The 21640-nt window shown below is 38.7% G+C and overlaps 1 protein-coding gene across 1 annotated transcript in view; it reads left to right on the forward strand.

The window, feature by feature from the left end:
* The window catches only part of DENND2C (DENN domain containing 2C), a 1562444-nt gene that overhangs the window by 1469725 nt on the left and 71079 nt on the right, over positions 1-21640 (forward strand). The window contains exons 14-16 of the mRNA XM_044076720.1: positions 3391-3568; positions 5137-5178; positions 14633-14738. Coding sequence (XP_043932655.1) covers positions 3391-3568; positions 5137-5178; positions 14633-14738 — 326 coding nt within the window. The remainder of the gene's footprint in view (positions 1-3390; positions 3569-5136; positions 5179-14632; positions 14739-21640) is intronic.

Consider the following 21640-nt stretch of genomic DNA (forward strand, 5'->3'; position numbering starts at 1 on the left):
TAGTACCAGTTCCCAGGCAATTTTAGACCCCTCAGTAGCTCTTCAAGACAGGAGCAAAATAAATACTTTGGCTAACTGTAGGAACCCAGTTGGCTTTCACAGCAGCCTATCCATTACCCCATCAGTTCTTCGAGTGAAGAGTAGAAAAAAAGAGCAAACTGCTTCTGTACCAGCATTTCTGTACTGCTACAGGGACACACACTGTTGCACCCTTTAACACTTTGGGCCAGGAGCGATTGCCCCCTTCGTCTTGCCCTTGCTACACTACTGTACACACAGGACTGTGGAAGACCACTGCTTTTAGGAATGTTCTCATATAAAATTGGTCATTGGCTCTGAATAACCAAGTATGCTGATAACTGCAAACTGCGTAACATAATTCTTCAGTAAAAGGTAAGAGTTCTCCAAAATGGGCTATAAAAAATGTACACGTGGTGCATTGGTAGCATCCTCATCTTTATTGTTAGTAAATGTAACTTCCTTCGACTTTGCAATCAGGACATTAATTATGATTCCAAAATAAGTAGTCAGATAAAAAAAAAAGTACTATCACTCGAGAGAGACACAACAATTTGACCAGTTTGTATCTACGAAAGCCCGAAAAGTATGTTCAGTAACCCATCTAATTCTAAAGGATATGTCTCATCTTTCCATGGAGGTAATACTTTTTGAATTGTGGCATTAATTATGTCATTGTTCCCCTCTACTCATCACTCATTAGACCCATTATAGAGTACAATGCCCCTTTTGGTATGTACCTCACAAGACATCTGCAACAACTGGAAAGGCCACAGAAATACCTCACAAAGAGGATTAATGGCCTCAAACAGATGACCTACGCAGACCGTCTCAAAAAACTCCAGCTTTACTCCGTCGCATATCGCCTACTCAGAGGTGATCTCTGCCTAAATACGAAGCTATGTCAAACCCAGAGCTGTTGGACATGCTCCACTTGAAATCCCAATCCCTCCGAGCTACACACTGTAGGGACCTAAACCTTGTCACCACAGTAAACAGAACATGCCGGAGGGATAGATTCCTGTCCCAGAGACTTCCCATACTCTGGAATAAACTATCTATCTATATCAAACAAAGCTACTCATTAGCACTCTTCAAGAAAAATCCTGATGATTGGATGGGAAATAGGAAATTCACCCCGGGGATCACTTCTGTGACTCTGCTCGACAGTGGCACAGGAAAATCATTTTCTTGGGTGGCAAAAGCCAGGGTACCTTTTTGGCTGGACTTGTATAGGCCCTAGGGCTGATAGCCTAGTACCTACCTATGAAGAGGTAACTGCAGCACTTGGTAATGGACTGACTACTCCAACCTGTTGCTGAATACAGTCCTTTTGAACAAGTAACCTGAAACAAATCAAAAATTATTTACTAGAAAATTCATAGCGTGGGAAATCTTAATTTCTTTAAAAATGCATCAGCAATTTTCATATGCTGTTATTTTATATGTTACTTGTAGAAGAACTCGGACTGGTCTAAGACTGTCTTATTTGTTTTTATTTGACAGCTTGTCAGGAGTTCACTGCTGGAGGAGATGGCACCAACAGGGAACCTAATACTAAAGTCAATATCAGTAATGGAGAAAAAATGTTCATATGTACTCCACTACATGCAAGATTAGAAATTTTTCCCTTTACAGTCATAAGTAAGTCCTTAACCTCCTTCAAAAATAATCTTGTTGTATGTACTGAAAAGTATGAAACATCAACATGGGAATTTTAAGGTCAAGATTCTTGAACTCTAGTCGGATGCAAGTGTGAGATAACCTGTGAAGCAGGATTGCTTCCTTATCCTTCATCATATGGATATCGAATTCTGTCTGGGAGACGTTTATTTCTGGTGGATATTTGCAAGAAGGATATAAAGGAGCCTGGGAGTCATTAAAACTAACATTTGGTCTGTTGAGCAGAAGAGGATCCGGACCCTTTAGTACTGCTACATTAACCAGGTGGTAACTTGGAGCCCTTCCAGATTTGTCCCTGTAGGACATCTGCTTTGCGAAACATTTCCTTTATGGGCATGCAAGACAACATTTTAATAAGCCTAGAGTTGGAATAGGAAATAAACACTTTCTGTGTAAACTGTTTCTTTCCTTTATTAATTGCTTGTCTGTCTGGATCGTGTCACCTGAAATGTATTGTCGGGGCTTATGTTGTATTTTAGGTGCATTGAAATAATGAGTTCTGCCTCCTGCTTAGAACACACAGAGATCCTTTGCTTATGGAGGGATATGAAAGTGTTGCCTTGTTTAAATCAAGGCCCAGAATGGCTTGATGACTAGTATTTTCTATAAACTTTAGTGTAACCAAATTATTTGTTGTACTTGAAGGTGACAACTTTGCATGTCTTTTGTTGACCGTGTTATGTAGCAGAACAGACTCTGCTTTCAAAGGACCCCAGAGAAAAAGGCTATCTGACGTGAAGGAAGTGAAAAAGGACAGAAGCAAGATTGATTTATAGCTACACACACTGACTATAGTGTCTTATGGTACTGAAAGACAATGTTCCAGAATATCAAGATGCAAGTAAAAGTTAGGGCAATGTGGAATTAAGGGCATCCAGACAGATGCAGTGTGGTAGGAACATTGGGACTTCAAAAAGCAGGTAACTATGTATGAAATACAGAAGGTTTTTTTTCTGGGCATGTTACTGGTGCCTAGAAGTCTACTGTTTCTAGATATCAAGTCTGAAGCAAAGCTGATTTTGCGAACCACAGTTATCCCCTAATTTTAGCAGTGGGGTTCATTCCTGTCATGGTATTAAAAATCTCTAAATACTTTGAGAAATAAAGAAAAATAGGAAAAATGTGCAATACAGCAGAAGGTCAAATGAATAGCTCTGTATCCTAAAATAATGAGTAATGCAGCAATGTCTCGGGTAGCAGTAGATTTTCAAAGCAGAATTTAGAAAACAGACAGTTCTGCAAAGTTGTCAAAATAATGAGCAACCCATGATGGGAGCAGATTTACATTGCATGTAAGAGTATGAATAATAGCAGCAGATCATTCAGCTATTTGTATCATAGGCTTTCAGGAAGCATCCAGTACATAACAATTCCTGCAAATGAAAACTGAATTAAATGCACTGTAAGTGTATGAGGCAGAAACTGAAAAGGAACAAGGTAGATGTTTAGTGTTGTCAGGCTGTTAATAAGCTTTCTAGAAATGATAACTTTTTTTTTAAATATGGGAAACAACATGGCAGGCAAGTGGTTTGAATGTGACTCTGCCCAAGCTGGAAAATAGTTTGTTGAGGTAATGTTATAGCTACAAGATAATGCTGTAGCTTTGTGTAGACTAATTATACATATAAAAAGTTGATTTTTAAGAGCACATTGAGTAATTGAGCATGATTTCTATTTTTTTTTGTACAGCACATTGTCTAAATGCGCACATGCTGTAGTAGCCCTTCTATATCCGTTCACCTGGCAGCATACATACATCCCTGTTTTGCCAGCTTCCATGATCGATATCACCTGTTCCCCAACTCCATTTATCATTGGAATCCTGTCTGCCTCCTTACCCGAGCTCAGTGAACTGCCTATAGAAGAGGTAGGATTTTGTTACAAATGCTATGTTGGTAACAGTTGTAAAGTACTTCTAGCAGGTTTTGATACATGCGGAATGTTGCATTTTGTGTTAGTGATGCATCTGTTGGTGAGCGTGAGTTAGAAAGACCTGTTTGAAAGTATGGGGACAAACATTTTGCTGTTCAGCAGCAGTGATAAAGGCTACAGTGTTTGGCATGACAGTACCCTGAAAACTGGCAAACAAGTTATGTAGCTTGCACTTTCAAGCAGTGTATGGCCATGCTGACTGACCATGTAATGAGTGGCTCCATACCATATCCCTTAGGGCCCTTGTGAAGGAAAACAATCATTACAGTCAACAGTTTGTAACATTTTCATCCATCTGCTGGGTTTGCTGATGCATTTTATTATTTAGTTTAGTGTGGGGCTCCCTTATATCCCAATAAGGTGATGTGTACAAGAACCAGCTTCTAAGTTTACCCTTGTTAACTGTCACGTACTGTGTCTGCAGCAGCTGCCAGAGTAACCTGGAGCTTGTAAATTAAATAAGTAAAGTGTCTAAATGGTATTTCGACACAGTAGTATGTGTTTCTCATTGCCTGTGTACATTATATTCAAATCTTTACTAAAGCATTTACATTTTACAGGGCAACTAAATTAATTTATCTTTTGGTCTCATTATTTCTATTGATTATTTTCAGCCAGATTGTGCCATTACTTATTTCTGTGGCAGGAGACCATGCTGCTGCAACATAGCATAATAATCCAAACCTGCAAATGCCAGTAGTGGCATATAACTGACCTTGATTTGTCGAAGGATTTTTAAAGAAAGCACTGTAAAGAATATCTGAAGTTAAAGCCGAAATATGTCTTAGTACTATTTTACTTTCTCAAGGGTCAGCAGCCTGTTAAGATCTCAAAACTTTAGCTTGGTTATCTTTTTTTTTAAACGAGGGAGTGGCAGATTGCTCATTCACTTTACAGTTTGACTTGTTACAGATAAGCTATAACCTTACTTGTCTCCAAGTAGATAATATTCTTTGCTATCAGTGAATGAGACCATAGTAAGAGTCTTGCCTTGTGTTAAGTAATAAAAAAATGCATGTGTGTGTGTGTCTCTCTCTCTCTCTCTATATATATATATATATATATATATATATATATATATATATATGTGTGTGTGTGTGTGTGTATATATATATATATATATATATATATATATATATATATATATATATATATGTGTGTGTGTGTGTATATATATATATATATATATATATGTGTATATATATATGTGTGTATATGTATATATATATATATATATATATGTATATATATATATATATATATATATATATATATATGTATATCTGTATATATATATATATATATATATATATATATATATGTATATATATATAGATAGATACACAGATAAGTGTGCATGTGTGTTAATGCCTGTCCATTTGAACACATTCAGATGTGGGATTAGGAGGCGTACAGAATCACATAGTGACTGAGGACTGTAGGATGCAGACAACTTAGAAATCTTTGACATGAAAGCTCATTTGTACCTCTTTCTTATTTTAGGTGCTAGTCGTCGACCTCTGCGCTAACAGTTTTTTGCAGCAGGTAAGTGTTATTTCTGTCTTCAACAGGTACAATATTAGTTTAATTATTTATTATTATTAAGTACATTTTACAGTGCATGGCTTTAGTGTAGTGCCAAAAATCATAAAATGTATGTAGGCTGATGAGGGCATAGAATGATTGTCAAAATTGTATCATCCCTTCTTTCTTTGTGGTAGTATCTGTTCAAACTGTTGTGTGCATCTACTTTGTATTCAGTTGCAGAAGCAGCTACTCTCAACAGTGGTCATCTTTCTACTGTTTTGTGGGTGTTGGTGGTGTTTCCACACTATATAGTGGGATAGAATTTTGTAGAAGTGAAAAGAGGAAAATTGTAATGGTAGGAGGAAAGTACATCAGCTGTGTTGGTCAGGGTTTTTTTCATCTGTCCAGAATCTTTCAGAATGTTCAGATTTGTGTCTTATATTTTTGGTCTTTTTTTCATAAATGTGTGGTTTTATGGCAAGTCATTGAGGATTGAAGTCACTAAATAATAATATACATTTCCGTTACAGACTTCATCATTCAGAAAATGTGTGGTAGTGCAAAACATGTTCTGTCAACTTTTTAAGTTTATAAGAGCAATATTTAAAATCTGTTCCTTATTTTGGGCATTCATCCCCCATTATTTTGTCTTTGTCCATAATTCTTGCGTTAAGAGGTTGAGTGATGAGCTTAGGGTCCCATCTGTCTCACTTTTCTGGAATATTTTATGTTTAGTGAGGAAACATTGCTTATTCCCTGCCCTCTTAAAGTTGTCATTTTGAATTCTGTAAATTATATTGATTGCTGGGTGCAGCATCTCTGAACTGCCCGATATCTATGGCATGCATTGGACACATATGTCTTATATTCAGTAGCGCAAGGCACATCCTTTGAGATCGAAACTGAGTACAGTAGAATTAGTGTTGCACGTTAACCCTCTGCATTGACCTGTAATGCATCTGACACCATGTTGCTTGTAACAGAATATGTATTGATTATTGAGGGTAGAAACTGTATGTTGAATGGAGCAGGGAAGGAGAAATCCACTCAGCTTCAAATTAGAGTTACACTGTAGTTCCAGGTTTCGGCTTTACTATCAAGCATCTCTCTCTCTCCCTGTCAGTTGATAGTTTTCAGAAAGTCGAAATTCATATCGGCAAGACGATATAATCGAATTTCTGAAAACTTCATAGTTTTGAATGGAGATCACAGTATAGTGAGGATAGGAAAATTTACCATTTTCCTCAATGTAGTGTGACCCATGAGTTGGTATGTATAATTTGCAGGGGGTTCGGGGGGGGGGCTTAACCACCTGCAAAAATGTAAAAAAAAAAAAAAAAAATTGTGGGAAGTTTTTTGTTTTGTTTTTTAATGTTCGAGTTTTCGGAAATTCGATTATATCATCTCACCAATATGAATTTTGAGTTTCTGAAAACTCTATCACCTTCAACTGACATAGATCTACACACACACACACATATATATACATATATATATATATATGTATATATATATATATATATATATATATATAATGTTTTGCATGAGGACATGGCTAAAACCCTTGCATTTCGTTATACCATAGTTTTGCCTAACAGACTAGTTATTGAACAAGCTGGAAGAAATGGGGAAGTAGGCAGATAGGATTGGATACTTCTCTTTAGTCCTGGTTCTCCACAACAAAATGTATTTATTTATTTTACATTTGTTGATCGGGCTAGTCTAACTGGGTATATGCCCATTTTCAGTAGAGGCCCGAGGAGAAAAGCTCAGAGAAAAGAACAGTTTATGCAAAATGCAAATAGATAACTATACATTCAAAAACAATTAGATAACTGCACATTCATGTACACTTGTTATTTCAGCAGCAGTAAGTAGATAGAGTAACACTATGAAGATTTTTGTTTCAGTCATTTGGAGAAACAGTTAGCATAGACAAATATAAGCATTAGTCAGTTAACATATTGTGTCGAGAAAGATGACACAGTACAGTGATGGGTATGAAGAGAGCAAATTATTTATATTTTTAGAAGAGAGAGCAGTAGCAAAGGTAAAAGAATTGATGTAAAAAAAGGCTAAAGGCAAAGGATGCATTTGTTGAAAATGAAAGTTGAAAACTTGATATTTATCTCATGAAATAGTTTTTTTTAATTGATTTGATAATTGTATATTTTGAGTTTATTTGGTTTGTCAGTTGCTGCAGAAGTGTAATGCCATCTTCTTTACCTTTTCAGTGTGTCAGGAATATTATGTTTTGATGACAGGACAGAATTCCCTCAAATATCCTACTAATACTGATGATCTTTTGTTACTGCTGAAAATGCTGCTTGAATGCTATCTATAAAAAAAACGTTCACTACTGAATAGCTATAAAAAAGTAGATAAACTTGTTTCTCATGTTCATGTAGTCATTTCACTTGACTGCTCCAGAAAAACATTATGCATCTATCGGATCTGCCCATAAAATGTTTAATAAAGTTTTATTTTCATCACTCCTAATTTATTTTACTGTATCACTGTCATGCTTCTTATTATCTTCTTTTGTGTGATATAGCTGGTGTTGTGTTATATTACATAAAATAAAGCTTTTCATTCGTGGTGATTTGGTGTAATAATTAAGTCATGTATTACACCAGAGATAGCATTTTCCTCAACTTCACCTTTGCTTCATCCTTACGTAATAATGACACTGAGAAATTTTGAATCCAGTGGTATGCATCTGGTGTCGAATTAGGGCTTGTGTGTGACAACCAACATCAATCCAAGATCCTTACCAAACTTTAATATAATCTTTACAAAATACAAGCCATTTCACTCTTAACACCTTGCTTCTCGTCTTGTCTACGCCACCTCTTAACTCATAAGAGCTTTTTACATGCATCTCTTTTTTTACCTGGTTTTGTATGCTCCCAATTTCCTGAGGCCTGTGTGATTATGAATTCCCCAAGTGTCAGTCACCACGCATATGGATATAGTGCCTGCAAATCTGTTTTATGTCATACCGCTGGAGCACTACTATTGCTATTGCTCCCCCAGATTGAGAAATGGATAGTAGAATATCATGCTTTTGAACCAAATTATTGAAAGCAACCCTGTTTGCATCTGTTATATGGTGGTACTTAAGTGAGGCAGCCATACAGTCTAAGCCCCACTCCATAGTTTTCATGTTGATCTATGTGATTTTCATGTTTGTCCTCCGGTTTCTCAATTTGAAGTGAAGTTGTATGCCACTGTGTGTCAGTATAGGTTGGGTAACTGACCCTGATTCACTGAACAGTTCTCTGACAGTTTTGTTCACAACTGTTACATATTAGTTATTCTCACAGGCATGTATGAAGTGTTTAAATCTAGAGCTCATATGCAAAGTCATCTGTGTAAGTAGCAGGATCCATGTTTACTGGGAATTTCTTTGGGCATTTTATGTCAGTTAATGTCACAGTTGAGGAGCTGGGATGAAAAGTGTTAGACTGGAACTTAAATGACTGCTTTGTTTTGGTATAATTGCAGCCGTAGGTTCTTAATAGCACATCCTTTTCATTGACCATTCGATAATATTTACATGGAATGTTAAACCCTTTATTAAGAAATTGTTTTCACTTTGCACTGGAGAGCTGTTTAGGTAAGACCGATATAACATTTGTGTGCCCGGGCTTGTATTTAGGATCTTTTTCATTTTGTGCCTCTCTAATACTTTGCACCCACGACGGTTGCTCCCTTCACACCACCCTTGCTGTGCTACCTCTTGATGATTACACTAATGTTGGAAAAATCCAAATATAAGCTATATGGGTAGTATCCTACTAAGGATGTAACAGCCGGATAGCTTCCAAAGCTTCTGAACATTTTCCATGTGTCCAAACCATTTAGACAGCTCAAGCTGAGCTGAAGAAAAGACAAGTTTGGGCACCACCTAGCCCTTCAAAACTTTCCTATCAAAGAGAGCGCTCCTTTGTAGGCTTTTGAGGATCAAAGGTTGGCAGTGCTTGGCAGAGATGTTCCCTTTTGGGAAAAAACCTTCCACATTTTATATTTATTGTTTGCTTACTTTACTGTGGGAGAAGATATTTTTAAGCTAGGAATATGTGTTTATCTTGACTATCGTGCAACTTTAATTTTAATTGGGGGCATAATTTTTTTTCTGACCATTTATAAGGTGTTTAAGATATTCTAAAACTAATTTGTATGTGGAGAAACTTTGTTTAAATTGCTTTTGGGGATTAGCAAAGTGTATTTGAATGTTTTTACTGTGTTTGACTGTAAAAAGTTACTTTTAAATACTTTTTATATTTTACTGGGTTGTACTATTTATCTTTCCCAGGAAAGCGCCATCCTGCTTGGTTTAACCATGGAACAAACTGCGGGTCCTACAGACACAGTCCTTCATACAGCCATAAAAAAATGTTAACTAAGCAGCCTTTGTCACCACAGCTGGCTATTAGTTTGCCTCAACCCCAGGTGGATGACTCAGACCACTCATCTGTTTTTTCCCACATCCATCTGGTTTTGTCTGCACGACTACTATGGATTGTGGATTAACCACATCCTCTGTGGCTGTTGGGGGTCCCCTCTGTGGGCAAGGAAGAGCCAGTCTCGTTCATCTTTGCGGAAGGGTAGACGCCCCTGTTTAACCAGAATATGGTATTCATTTCTTGGGAAGCTGCTGCTACCATTAGTAAACCTATTTGTTCCAGCTTTCCTGTCAAGAAGAGTCATAAAACTAAATATTTATCTTCTCCTTTACCAGTTCCACTGCACAGGAGATTTTTTATTATGTCTGGCTGTGGGTCTTGTACAGACTGTTAACCCTTTTAATAAGATAGTTTCTGATTTAAAAAAAGGAATTATTTTTTTCCTGAAATGATTCAAAAAACTGAATCTTTTGAAGAAAGCAATGAGACAGATGTTTTTTTCTTAGATTTCTGATTCAGACTCTGAGGAGAGCATGGTATCTGTCTCCCTTTGAGGAAGTCTCTTTCTCTGAGATTATTTCCAGAATCAGCTGATGTTCTCAGTGAGAGAATACTAAAGTTTCTTAGTTCCTTGGGAAATACTCTGAGTTTTTACAGCTGGAAGTCTCCGAACCTTCATCCACCCCACCCCCTAAAATGCTGTCGGCATTGGGGATGTATTTATTACTACCTGTGGCACTGGCAGCTAGCCTGCTGCTCCTAAGAAAGCAGATAGAATGTTCAAAGTTCCTCAGTCTTGCATGTTTTATACATTCATCCCAGACATGACCCAGCAGTTACTGCTTTAGTTAATCCAGCTCCTGCCAAGGATTTTTTTTTTTTAATTCTAATCTTTCCCCTTCAGACAAGTATGGTAAAACAATTGATACATTTGTGGGGGAAATTGTATGCTCCTGCTAGAAGTGTAGCTGGTTCAGTTAGTGCTCTGGGCCAGTGCTATGAATTAGCACCCCACCCCTCCCTAGCACTTCACTGTAATAAGTCACAAGTGATCAGGTTACTAAAGTTAGATCTGTGCAACACCCTGAAAAAAGAAAAAAATAATGTTGCTTCTATTGGCATACCAGCCAGGTGTCAGGATGCATGACAGCTACCCCCCCCCCCCAGCCATAGCCATTCAGGTTCTGTTTGTGCCCCGCCCCCATCCCTCCTTTAGCATATTGTATTTAAAAAAATTTTTTAAACAGTAGCCAACTGTTTGCTACAGTGTAGCAAGCCATTACAGTTTAGACCACACATGTAGTGCTGCAGCACTCAGGATTGATTGCAAACACAATACCAGCTTTTAAAAGTCAGTATTACATTTAAAAGTGATCAGGATTGACAATTGCACCCCTCAATACCTGGCATACGGGGCTGTTGCCCCCTGTCTTCTCACCCTAGCTATGTTACTGGCTTCTGCAGCTTTAATTTTGAGAATTTTGAATTGATAAAGTTTATTCTAATTGTGAAAGTATGAAGAATGTTATATCTGCAGTTCCCTCTTGAGGAAAATTTGCTTTGTGTGGTTTAGTTCCTTCCATTTCTCAGATCACTGCTCATTGTTTAAAAGGGTCTATATCAGAACATCGAAGTATTAAAACTTTGAATGTTCTGATATCGAACAGTATTCAGCGAACACTAAGAATAGCAAAGCTGCAGAACAGTGAATTCTTTCCTCTGGAAAGAATTCGGTTGGCCGTTTCTGTGACTTCGCTATTCTTAACGCTGTGGTTGAAAGTTACGGGTTGGGTTCAGGTAAGTGTGCGATTGTACGTTAGGGTTAGGGGTGGATTAAGTGAGTTAGGGTTGGGGCGCGGGTTAGGCGTGAGTGCGATAGTGACAGACTTTAGGGTTAGGGGCAGTTTAAGTGAGTTAGGGTTAGGGTGCAGGTTAGGTGAGTGTGCGATAGTGAAGGACCTTAGGGTTAGGGTATGAGTTAAGGTAAGTGGGTAGATAGTAGTGTATGTTTAGTTTAGTGTAGCGTTAGATGTAGGAATTTAAGTGTAGGTGTGTGGTTGCTGTTTGTTTGATGTGCTTGTGTTGTGTGTATGTGTTTCGGAGCAGCAAATTTTTTTCCATGGGAAAAATTCGCTGTTCTGAATGTTCGATATTTTCATCTTTAGATGTTTTGGGGCCGATGAAATAGCGTTCACTATTTTCATCTTTCGATAACGTGATATAAATGCATTTAAAATGTGTGTATGACTCTGCAGACACTGCATCTATGGTTGTTGACACTGGTACTTAGTTGAGGAGGTTTGTCTGGCTGCATTCTCAGACCCTCCCAGAAGATATATATATATATATATATATATATATATATATATATATCATCATCTGCATGCTGCAACTTTGTTGATCTGTCCGCCCTGACTTGCTATGTATCACCAGTATGAATAGCAGTGAACTTGGAGATGAACCGTAATGCACACCTACTTCTGCTGGGATCCAAACTCTATATTTGTACTTGTATCGTTGAGTCCTTGTACATTGCCTGCACTAATTCTACCATTTTTTTCTGGGACTTCACCACAGGACTGCCCAAATCTGTTTTCTTTGGAACTTGTCATATGCTTTCTTGAAATCTGGGAATGCTTAGTTGGACTCTTTCCTCATCTGTAGCTAATTTTTGCAATTCAAACCAACATGTCTGTAGTCTGGTACGTCAGCAAACAAGGGAGAACGCAATCTTATCCCCTCTGTCAAGAAGCTGTGAGAGTGTGGCATTGAGCAGTCTCCCACAATCACTTTCTAGTGGCAATGCACATTCCGGGGAAATCCAATGTACTGACGGACAAACTCAGCAGGTCCATTCTTTTGCCTCACGAGTGGTCTCTATCAGTCAGTCAGTGGCAGACAAGATTTTTCATTGCTGGAGCCGGCCTTGCTGCGATATCCTTGCATCTCCCCACAACAAGTGGAGTAGGTAATTTGCCCTGATCCCTCTTCAGGGGGAGTCACCAAGAGATGCTGTAGTCCACATTTGGCCCTCTGGTCCCCCGTACCTCTCATTCCAAAATTCTTACAGAAAGCTAGTTGGTTGAAGAGCTCTGTTATCCTTATTGCCCCTTTTTGGCCTCACCAGGTATGGTTCCCCTTTTTGTGGTCTCATCTTTGTTATCCACCATGGGTACTGGACCCCAGTCCAGACCTTCTCTCCCATCCCTCTGGGATGAAGCATCCCAATATTCCAGGCCTCAAACTAACCGCATGGTTTCTCCAGTTCCATTAATAGCTAGCCAGTCCAAGCTTTCCTCCGTGGTTCATCATATATTTTTATCTTCCCAGAAAGCTTCTATTAGAAAGATTTACTGGTGTAAATAGAAAAGATTCTCAATTTGGGCCCTTAAAAAGGAAATTGACCCTTTTACCGCTCCTATTTCTTTGGTACTAGCGTTTTTTTTTAGCTCCTTTCTTTCTGGAAGGTACTATTTTTTCACAATCAAAGTACATTTAGCAGCCATACCAGATTGTCATTCAGGACAGAGAGCTTCTTGTTTAGCTTCCTCCAAATTGTGCAAGGCTTTCCTACCTGTTTACTCAGGCCTCCAGTGAAAGATCAGCCACTTGCTTGGGACTTGACAGTCATACTTTAGGGGCTGACACAACTGATAAAAATTTTTGTCTTGGAAAACAACATTTTTAGTAGCTATTACATCTGCAAGAAGAATTTCTGAACTTCAGGCTCTGTCATCCAAATCCCCTTACATTGTTTTGCCTAAAGATAGTTACTTTATGAATCAGTCCAGCCTCCTTAACAAAAGTAGCCTCTGAATTGAATATAAATCAAAACAATTAATTTGCCTATCTTCTTCCATAATTCTTCAAATGAGAGAGAATATATGGTACAACTTTTTAGATATGCATAGACAACTACATTTCTGTTTACACAAGACAAAGGATTTGAGGGAAACAGACCAGCTTGTTTGTCTCTCTCTCTCTCTCCAAACAGACTGGGATCACCAATTTCTAAAGTTACCTTAGCCAAATGGATTACTAATTGCATTTCTTTTGTATATTCTCAGCAAGGTCTCTCCCTAACAAAACCTTCTAAAACACATTCAGCTAGATCCATTGCCGCTTCTTCTGCCTTCTGGTCTAGAACCTCCATTGAAGCTATTTGCTGCCTGGTCTAATGCCTATACTGTTATTGCTCATAACAAAGTAGATTTGACTTCTAGAAGTTCTCCAGAATATCCTTCCATGAAGGCCACCCAAGATTAATGTAGAAGGGGACAGTGTCCCATATTTTGAGGAAGAATGAAAGGGGAAATCATACGCTTTTAATATTATGTACTCATCATAACTATGCATCTGTGTTGTCCGTTTTCATTCTACCTCAACTCCCCTTCCTCTTTCCCCCTTCCTGTCATCTTTGGAGTCATCTGATGGATATTTTGGAGCCGTTTGCTCCAGGCTTGAGCCCTAGCTTTACTGTTATTTCCTTTCTCCTACTATATTTTAGGATTTACAAGGCAACAAACATAATCTGAAGTATTGTAGGCTGGCTAGGGCATTATGGGTAGAGGGAGGAGCTCAGGGGTTGGTATCCATAAGTCTGTGGAATGCAGCTGAGTCTGAACCGAGGTTATATCTGTAACCCATATGTTGGGGAAGAATGAGACTAGACAACACAGATGCATAGTTATGTTGAGTACAAAACTTTAATTGTTTTACATTCAGCTCTGCAAGTTGTCTTACTGTTACCACTTAATGAACAATAAATGGAGTTAAAATGATTTAGGCAAGGCCAGTCCCTACTTGAGCTTTAACATCTATGGCTGTTAAGGTGAATTTTGAGTTTACACCAAAATATTCATTGTTCTTTTAATATCCTACATATGCTTTAAAGTACTTGTCTTGAAATCAGTCAATTTTTATTTTCTTTAAAATTTCTGTTCCTGGTCCCTAAGAAAAAGAGGTTGACTTGTGAGTTTTTGGCTGTGTTAATCACTGTGCTCTATGCTAGCCTTTAAACTTCATGTTAACTGTAGTATTCACTGTTTTGTTTATTTACTTAGATTTCAGATGAAGAAAACATTTTGCCTCACAAGCTACAAGCTGCACTGGTGTACATTTTGGAACAGCGCAATGACATTCTGGCTCAAGAAAGGAACACAGAAGAAGGTATTGTCTGATTCTTGACCCTTTGGAATTGAACCATTGTAGCTTGTCTTTTCCTTTGTCTCCAGAATAGTCATTGACAAGTGGAAAAACAGGGAGTATGGGAAAAATGCCAGCATCAGTACCTTTTCCATGAAAGAAATGTATGTTTATTAGTTAAGTAGGCAACCACACATATTCTTGTGAAATAGTTTTAAGCTGACTTTGTGAGACAGCAAATATCTTACTTATGTAGGAAGAATGAGGAAATTAATTATTTCTGGTTTCATGATTCTGAGGTGTGCCAGAGCAAAAAATTGTCATGTTTGTGAACTGATTATACTTTAGCTGTACATAATCATCCTTCTTGCTACCTAGTAATTACACCTGGTCCATCACTGTACTAATGTAACTGTTTTGTAATGACCCTAGACAGTGCTGGCTGACATTTAAAGGTACTTGCCTACATTGAGTCTGCTGTCCTACAAGTGTTGAAGGGCTGACTGCAATTCTACATCTTGTATAGTAGACCAAAAAGTGTTATATTAATTTTTATGTTAAATTTCCCTTAATTAACTATATTAAAAACTAAAGACAGGTACTTCCTTTAGCAGAGATGATTATATGTCATTAAAAAACTGTCCAGAAGTCAAGTTTTTGTAGATATTTTACATTAGAAGTGTGTTTTGCAGTTTCATTTGTTTAGCATTTAATTGCTCTGAGTTTCCCATTAAAGATATGCTTGTGCTAGTATGAGTTAGGTTTTCTGTCCCCTTGAGTTGAGAACAACATAGTAAAATGCTGAAAAATACAGTAGTGGAAGTTAATTTGGCAAAATGAGGAGCTGGAGAAATTATTTAAGAAAATCACTTGGTTGAGGAAACAGGTAGAAAAGAAATCAGCTTACTTTAATGGTTTATTTTTAAGTTTTGTATTTTAAACATCTTTGTTAAGTCACAATTGAAACTGTGGCAAAGATACACCTACATTAATAGAAAACAAACCATAGTGATACTTCTCATTATTTCATGCAGTATATATGTTTCCTCTTCAGCAATTGCAGTTAACTTCAACATTACATAAACTGCTCAGTTCTATACCTCTCAACCTCTAATTGCAAGAGATCTGGACATGGCTGATAAAATGGGGGGACTTCTTCTTCTTCTTTCGGCTTTTCCCGATTAGGGGTCACCACAGTGGATCACCTGTCCGCTCATGATTAGCAATGGACTTTTACGGTGTCGAGTTGCCAGCCCCGGAGCCCAACCTTCCACAGAAGGCACACACATGCACACACTCACACCTAGGGCCAATTTAGAGTGTCCAATCCACCTACAGCATGTCTTTGGGATGTGGGAGGAAATCGGAGCTCCCGGAGGAAACCCACACGACCACAAGGAGGACATGCAGACTCCGCACAGAAGGTACCCCAGCCGAAAATCAAACTGGAGAATCTCTTGCTGTGAAGTGGCAATGCTAACCGCTGCACCACAGTGGAGGCTGATAAAATGGGGGGACAAAGACCCAAAAATAGAGATATTGCTCTTATAAACGTAGGAAGGTGTTAGAATAACAGGATGTGTGTTACCATACATTTTTCTGAAGGACATGAAGTCTAAAACTCAAATGATTGTCGTTATTTATTGATTTAATCCTTAAATTATCCCATTAATTTGTCAAAAAAAAAAAACTATTTTTATGAGGAACAGACCAAAAATATGAGACAAAAATCTGTACATTTGAGAGGTATGCAGTCAGTTCCTGCCTTCCCTTAAATTACACTCCTCCTACCAAACATTATTTTTGCATGTATTATTTCACAAATTCAGTTTATTTCTATGCTGTTTGCTCCTTTGCTTTTCTAATTATCCCACATGCCTTTTTTATTTTCTTTACAATATTCAGTACTCAGCTACAGTTGGTTTAAATTTTGATTTCCATTTTTTCAGTAATTGATTTTTTGGCGGCCAATGATGTCAAACTTAGTAAGGCCTTACAATGTTTAGGGAATGCATATCCTGTGTCCCAGCTCAAAAGATTCATTTCCTTAGTTACAAGCATTTGCTTACTCTGAAATAAATTTTTAAAATCTGCCAGGTTGTTACATTTCCAAAAACATGTTCCCGGTTACCTGTCTCTCTTACATCACACCTGCAGTATTTGCGGTCTACCTATAGAAAAAATGAAGTCTGCTTGAGGTATAAAAATACATTTACAAACAATTCCAAGCTAAAATCCTAAGTCTTCTGGACTTTGTTGTATACTTGGCAGCCATGCATATATCCTCCCATCGTTCTTTGTAAATTGCCTTTCCTCTCTTTCTCTCTCTCTCTCTCTCACACTCACACACACACCCCTCCCCCAGTCTTTTCTAACCTCCTCTGATTTATTCTTATACTGTAGTTAACAAGCAGTATTTTATATGCTTTATTACTTCCCTTTTTTAAGCAGCAGCTTCTGGTCTAGACTCGACTAAAAACTCTACCAGAGATGGGCTTTCGCTAAGCACCTCACGCTTCCTTTTCCCTTTCTGTTTACCTATACTGTGATATTAATCCCTCGTAGAAAAGACAGTCTCTCTAACCTGCAGTCCAGACTTCTGATTGGCCTTATTCCAGCCTATTGCTGTTCCCTCTGTCGTTATTTGTTCCCAATACCTTAGTCATTTTGCTTATTTTTCTTTTGCCTATTTTCTATACCCTACTTGCAGTCATCCCTGTTGGCAAAATCTCCTCTCTCGATTCTTGTGTTGGCTTAGTTCTTAGAATTCCTTGCTTTTTTATCAGTGTAATATTCTGTATAATTATTGTTATTTTCCTTAATGACCTGCATACAAGATCCTACTCTCCCCTTATTTCTTGAAATCACCTCCACCTTTTTCATCATCATCCCTACTTGACTTAAAACCGTCTGCTTGTGTTACACATATAAACCTTAACTAGATAGCTTCAATGTATTCCTCAAAACCGGTTAATTTTAAACCACCTTTTTTGTATGGAAAGTAGCAGTTTATCCTACTTAACTCTTGCCTTCTTCCATTCTCAGATTCATTCACCTCTTTATTAATTATGTTCCACAACTTCTCTGGTTGATAAAAATATGTCTAACCTGTCTATAAAAAAATAACTAAGAAAGGTACTAAAACATTTTCACTGCGTGTATCTCACCATCCATAATCAGGAGCTTGCAATTTCTCAATTTTTGTATTATATTTTTGGTCTCATTCCACATATCCCTAACTGCCTTAATAAAATCTTTTTTTATACATACACCTAAGTACTTCACTTTATGTCCTCATAAATGAGGCATTGCTGAATCAATTCATATGTGAGTACACAGTTTACTCCTGTAGCATTTGTTTCATCTTCATTTATTTTATATCCTGAAAAAAGTTGAAGCCGTCTCAAAATCTTACACAACACAGAAATATTCTTTTGTGGACTGATCAAGTACAAAATATCTGCAAGTGAAGCCATTTTTTCTTGATTACCATGTCAGTTAAATCTTTGAATTTCTGAGCCCCTTGCTTAATTTCCCAATGGCTGGAAGTGTAAAGCAAATAAAGGGGAAAGAGGACCCCCTGCCTGTTCCTGTTTTCAAGCACAGCTTGAGAAACCCACATGTTCCATTTGAGGTGAGCAGCCAATGTCATTCTGCAGAGTTCAGTGGTTTCTTGTTTGATCCAAGACCGCATTGAACATGCCTGTGTATGTTTGAGGATTTGTATCTATTGGGCCATAGCATGGCCTTATTATTCACTCACTTTCTTAAATTATGTAGTTTCTCAGATGTCCTTGCTCCCATTCAAGCAGGCACCTCTGTGCGATCTCCATTCTGTAGTGGAGGTGTAACATGGAGTGTTTATCCCGGATATGTGTATTCAGCACCTCCTACTGAAAGAGTTGAACAGCCATTGCCAAGTCACTTTGTTACTTTTCCCAACTCCACCAGCACATAAGGCACTAATCAGACTTGGGACATCTTGAGTCATAATCATGGTTTATATGCCGCAGACCTGGCAGGTGACCACATATGTAGCTGAGCAGTATCTGTTATGACACACTTCATTTCCTGTTATCTTTATAGAGAAAAATTTCATTTCCTGAATTTTACTTACAGTGGCACTGCTTGTTTGAGAAATCATCATTTCTAATTAATAAGGAAGAATGGGACTCCAGAGTTTAATATACGAATAATATATTTTTTTAGATTTGAGTAGTAGCAAGTTAAAGGAGTGCTGCTTCATAATGTCCTAATAGGCCTTTGAGGTCCATTGGGAAGCACTGGATGATGGCATCTGGCTTGGAGCTTTAAGATATTTTGAAATGTCGCATCCTAGAGAGTGTTACTTTAGTTAGACACCAGATCTGCAGTGTAAAAATAATAATTTTATGTTTATTTTTATTCGTATTTTGTAAAATCTGACTGAGTCAGTGGCTCATTTTCAGTGGAGGCTCAGGGAGAAAAACTCCAAAACAGGTTCAAAAAACCTTTAAACAGTAATTATATACAAGGAAAGAAAATCCCCACAACAGATTAAATATTGTGCACTGAGTTGGGGAGAATAATTCCACAAACACACTCAAAAACATTTTTAAGCAGCTAAGTAATTCTATACATGGGGACAAAAGCCCCACAGCAGATACAATTCTTAAGGATAGATTGGGGTGGACCTTGTATACAAAGCGATATAGACCCCCCCCCCCAACAGATTGAAATACATTTACAGAGTATTGGTGATAATATCTTGGACTTGGTATTAACCAGCATGAGTAACTACTGCAGCACCCCTACAGTATCATCCTCCCTGGTAAGATCCGACCATAAAGTGGTCACTTTCGAAGTCTCCATCTCCCCTACCCCTTTTAGATAGGGTCAGAAAAAAAAACTTCTCCAAAGCTGATTACAACCTCCTGAGGGATGGTATAAACATCTTCACAGCCCCCTCCCCACTGTAGGAATTACCACCAGTGTCCATATCTACACCAAAGTCATCCTCTGCAAGGAAGAGTAAACTTGTCTGGTGGACATCTGCAATAAACAAACTAAATAAGAAAAGGAAAAAAATTGAGGCCCAGGACCAAGAAGTAACAGGTGCCCTATTGGAAGCAATCTCTCCTTAGCCTGAACAAGCAAATTGGAGCACTAATGAAATCCTCTAAAGCCAACTTCGAGTCCAAATTGACCACATTCATAAGGCCTTTTTCACATATGTCCGCAGTCTCAAAGGAAGCACCTAGATCTGTTCAGAAATGGTGGGCAAGGACACCATATACACAAATGCTGTAGATGTAACCAATCTACTGGCTGACAGATTCAGTGAAAACTACTCCTATCTGTCCCCCCATCAGTAAATCAGGACATCACTAGTACCCACCTCTTATTTCTAGGGAACAGGTAATTACTGCCTTCTCAAAGGCAAAAAATACAGCCTCCATGGGACCTGATAACATCCCAGGCTGCATCCTACATGAACTCGGGCATGAACTTGCAGCACCGTTAAACACCCTGTTCAACCAAATCCTTAGTACTGGCTTTGTCCCAGCTGAGTGGAGGACAGCCACTATCATCCCTTTACACAAAGGTAGGGCGTCCACCAATCCAAGAAATTATAGACCCATCAGCCTAACTAGCCTGATCTGCAAGGCCATGGAACGGATTATCGTGGACCTCATTAACAGGGACATTGGCAACCTGCAAACACTCGACCGCACACAGTTTGGCTTTGTCAAGGGGAGGTCGTGTCTGTTAAGTCTGGTCGACTTCTTTGTGACAGTCACCAAAGCGCATGGACGAAGGAAAGACGGTGCACACTGCCTACCTTGACCTGGCCAAAGCCTTCAATGCTATTCCCCACTTGGGCATAATAGATAAACTCTCTCAGCTAGGCATCAATCCATATGTTACCAGATGGGTAGCAAACTGGCTCACAGATAGAAACAACCTAATCAAAATAGGGGAGCCGCCTCAAGCAGTCAACCCGTACTGAGCAGCGTTTCCCAGGGATCAGTCTTGGGGGGTCTTTGTTATTCGGGATATACCTCGCTGAGGTACAGGCCAAACCAGTGGGCTGTGGCTGATCAAGTTTGCAGATGACTGCAAGCTGGGCATAGTCATCAGTTCCCCAAGTGATGTGGAGATCCCCCAAGAAGGTTTCATCCAAAGAAATGACTGGTGCCTGAAACATGGCCTCAAGCTGAATGCCAAAAAATGCATCATCATCATCCCCTTTGGGGAGAATGATGTCCTCACATATTGTCATATTAATAATGTCCTAAGTACACAATCAGTAGTGAGTGATCTGGGCATCCAGGTTGATAGCAACCTGAATTTTGACCACCATGTTGCTTCCATTGTACGAAAAGCTTTCTACACGGCCCACCTCATAAGTAAGGGTATCTCATCCAGGGACAGAGAGGTTATAATATCCCTGTATTCTTCCCTTATAAGACCAATTATTGAGTACAATGCCCCTTTTGGCATGTACCTTGCAAAGCAAATGCAGCAGCTGGAGAGACCACAGAAGTTCCTCGTCAGGAAAATCCAGGGCCTCAAACAACTACCCTACCCAGGCTAAAAGCCCTGTCCCTCTACCCAGTTTCATACAGGCTCCTCAGAGGTGACCTCTGTCTGACATACAGAGCAATCTCAGACCCCGCTTTGATGGGACTGCTGCATATCCGCAAGTCAAGCTCCACTCGAGCAACTCGTACGAGCGACCTCAACCTAGTCTGTGATATCAATAGGACTTGTTGATGGGACGGATTTCTTTCCCAGAGACTCCCTCATCTGTGGAATAGATTCTCTCTCTACATCAAGCAGAGTACCTCATTATCCCTTTTTAAATGCAACCTGGATAACTGGATGGGAAACAGAAAATACACCCCTGGAATTCCACCTGTGTCCCTGCTGGACAGGCTTTGGAT

The sequence above is a fragment of the Protopterus annectens genome, chromosome 7.part0 (genome assembly GCF_019279795.1).
Source record: "Protopterus annectens isolate FY-2018-M chromosome 7.part0, PAN1.0, whole genome shotgun sequence".
Taxonomy (NCBI): domain Eukaryota; kingdom Metazoa; phylum Chordata; order Ceratodontiformes; family Protopteridae; genus Protopterus; species Protopterus annectens.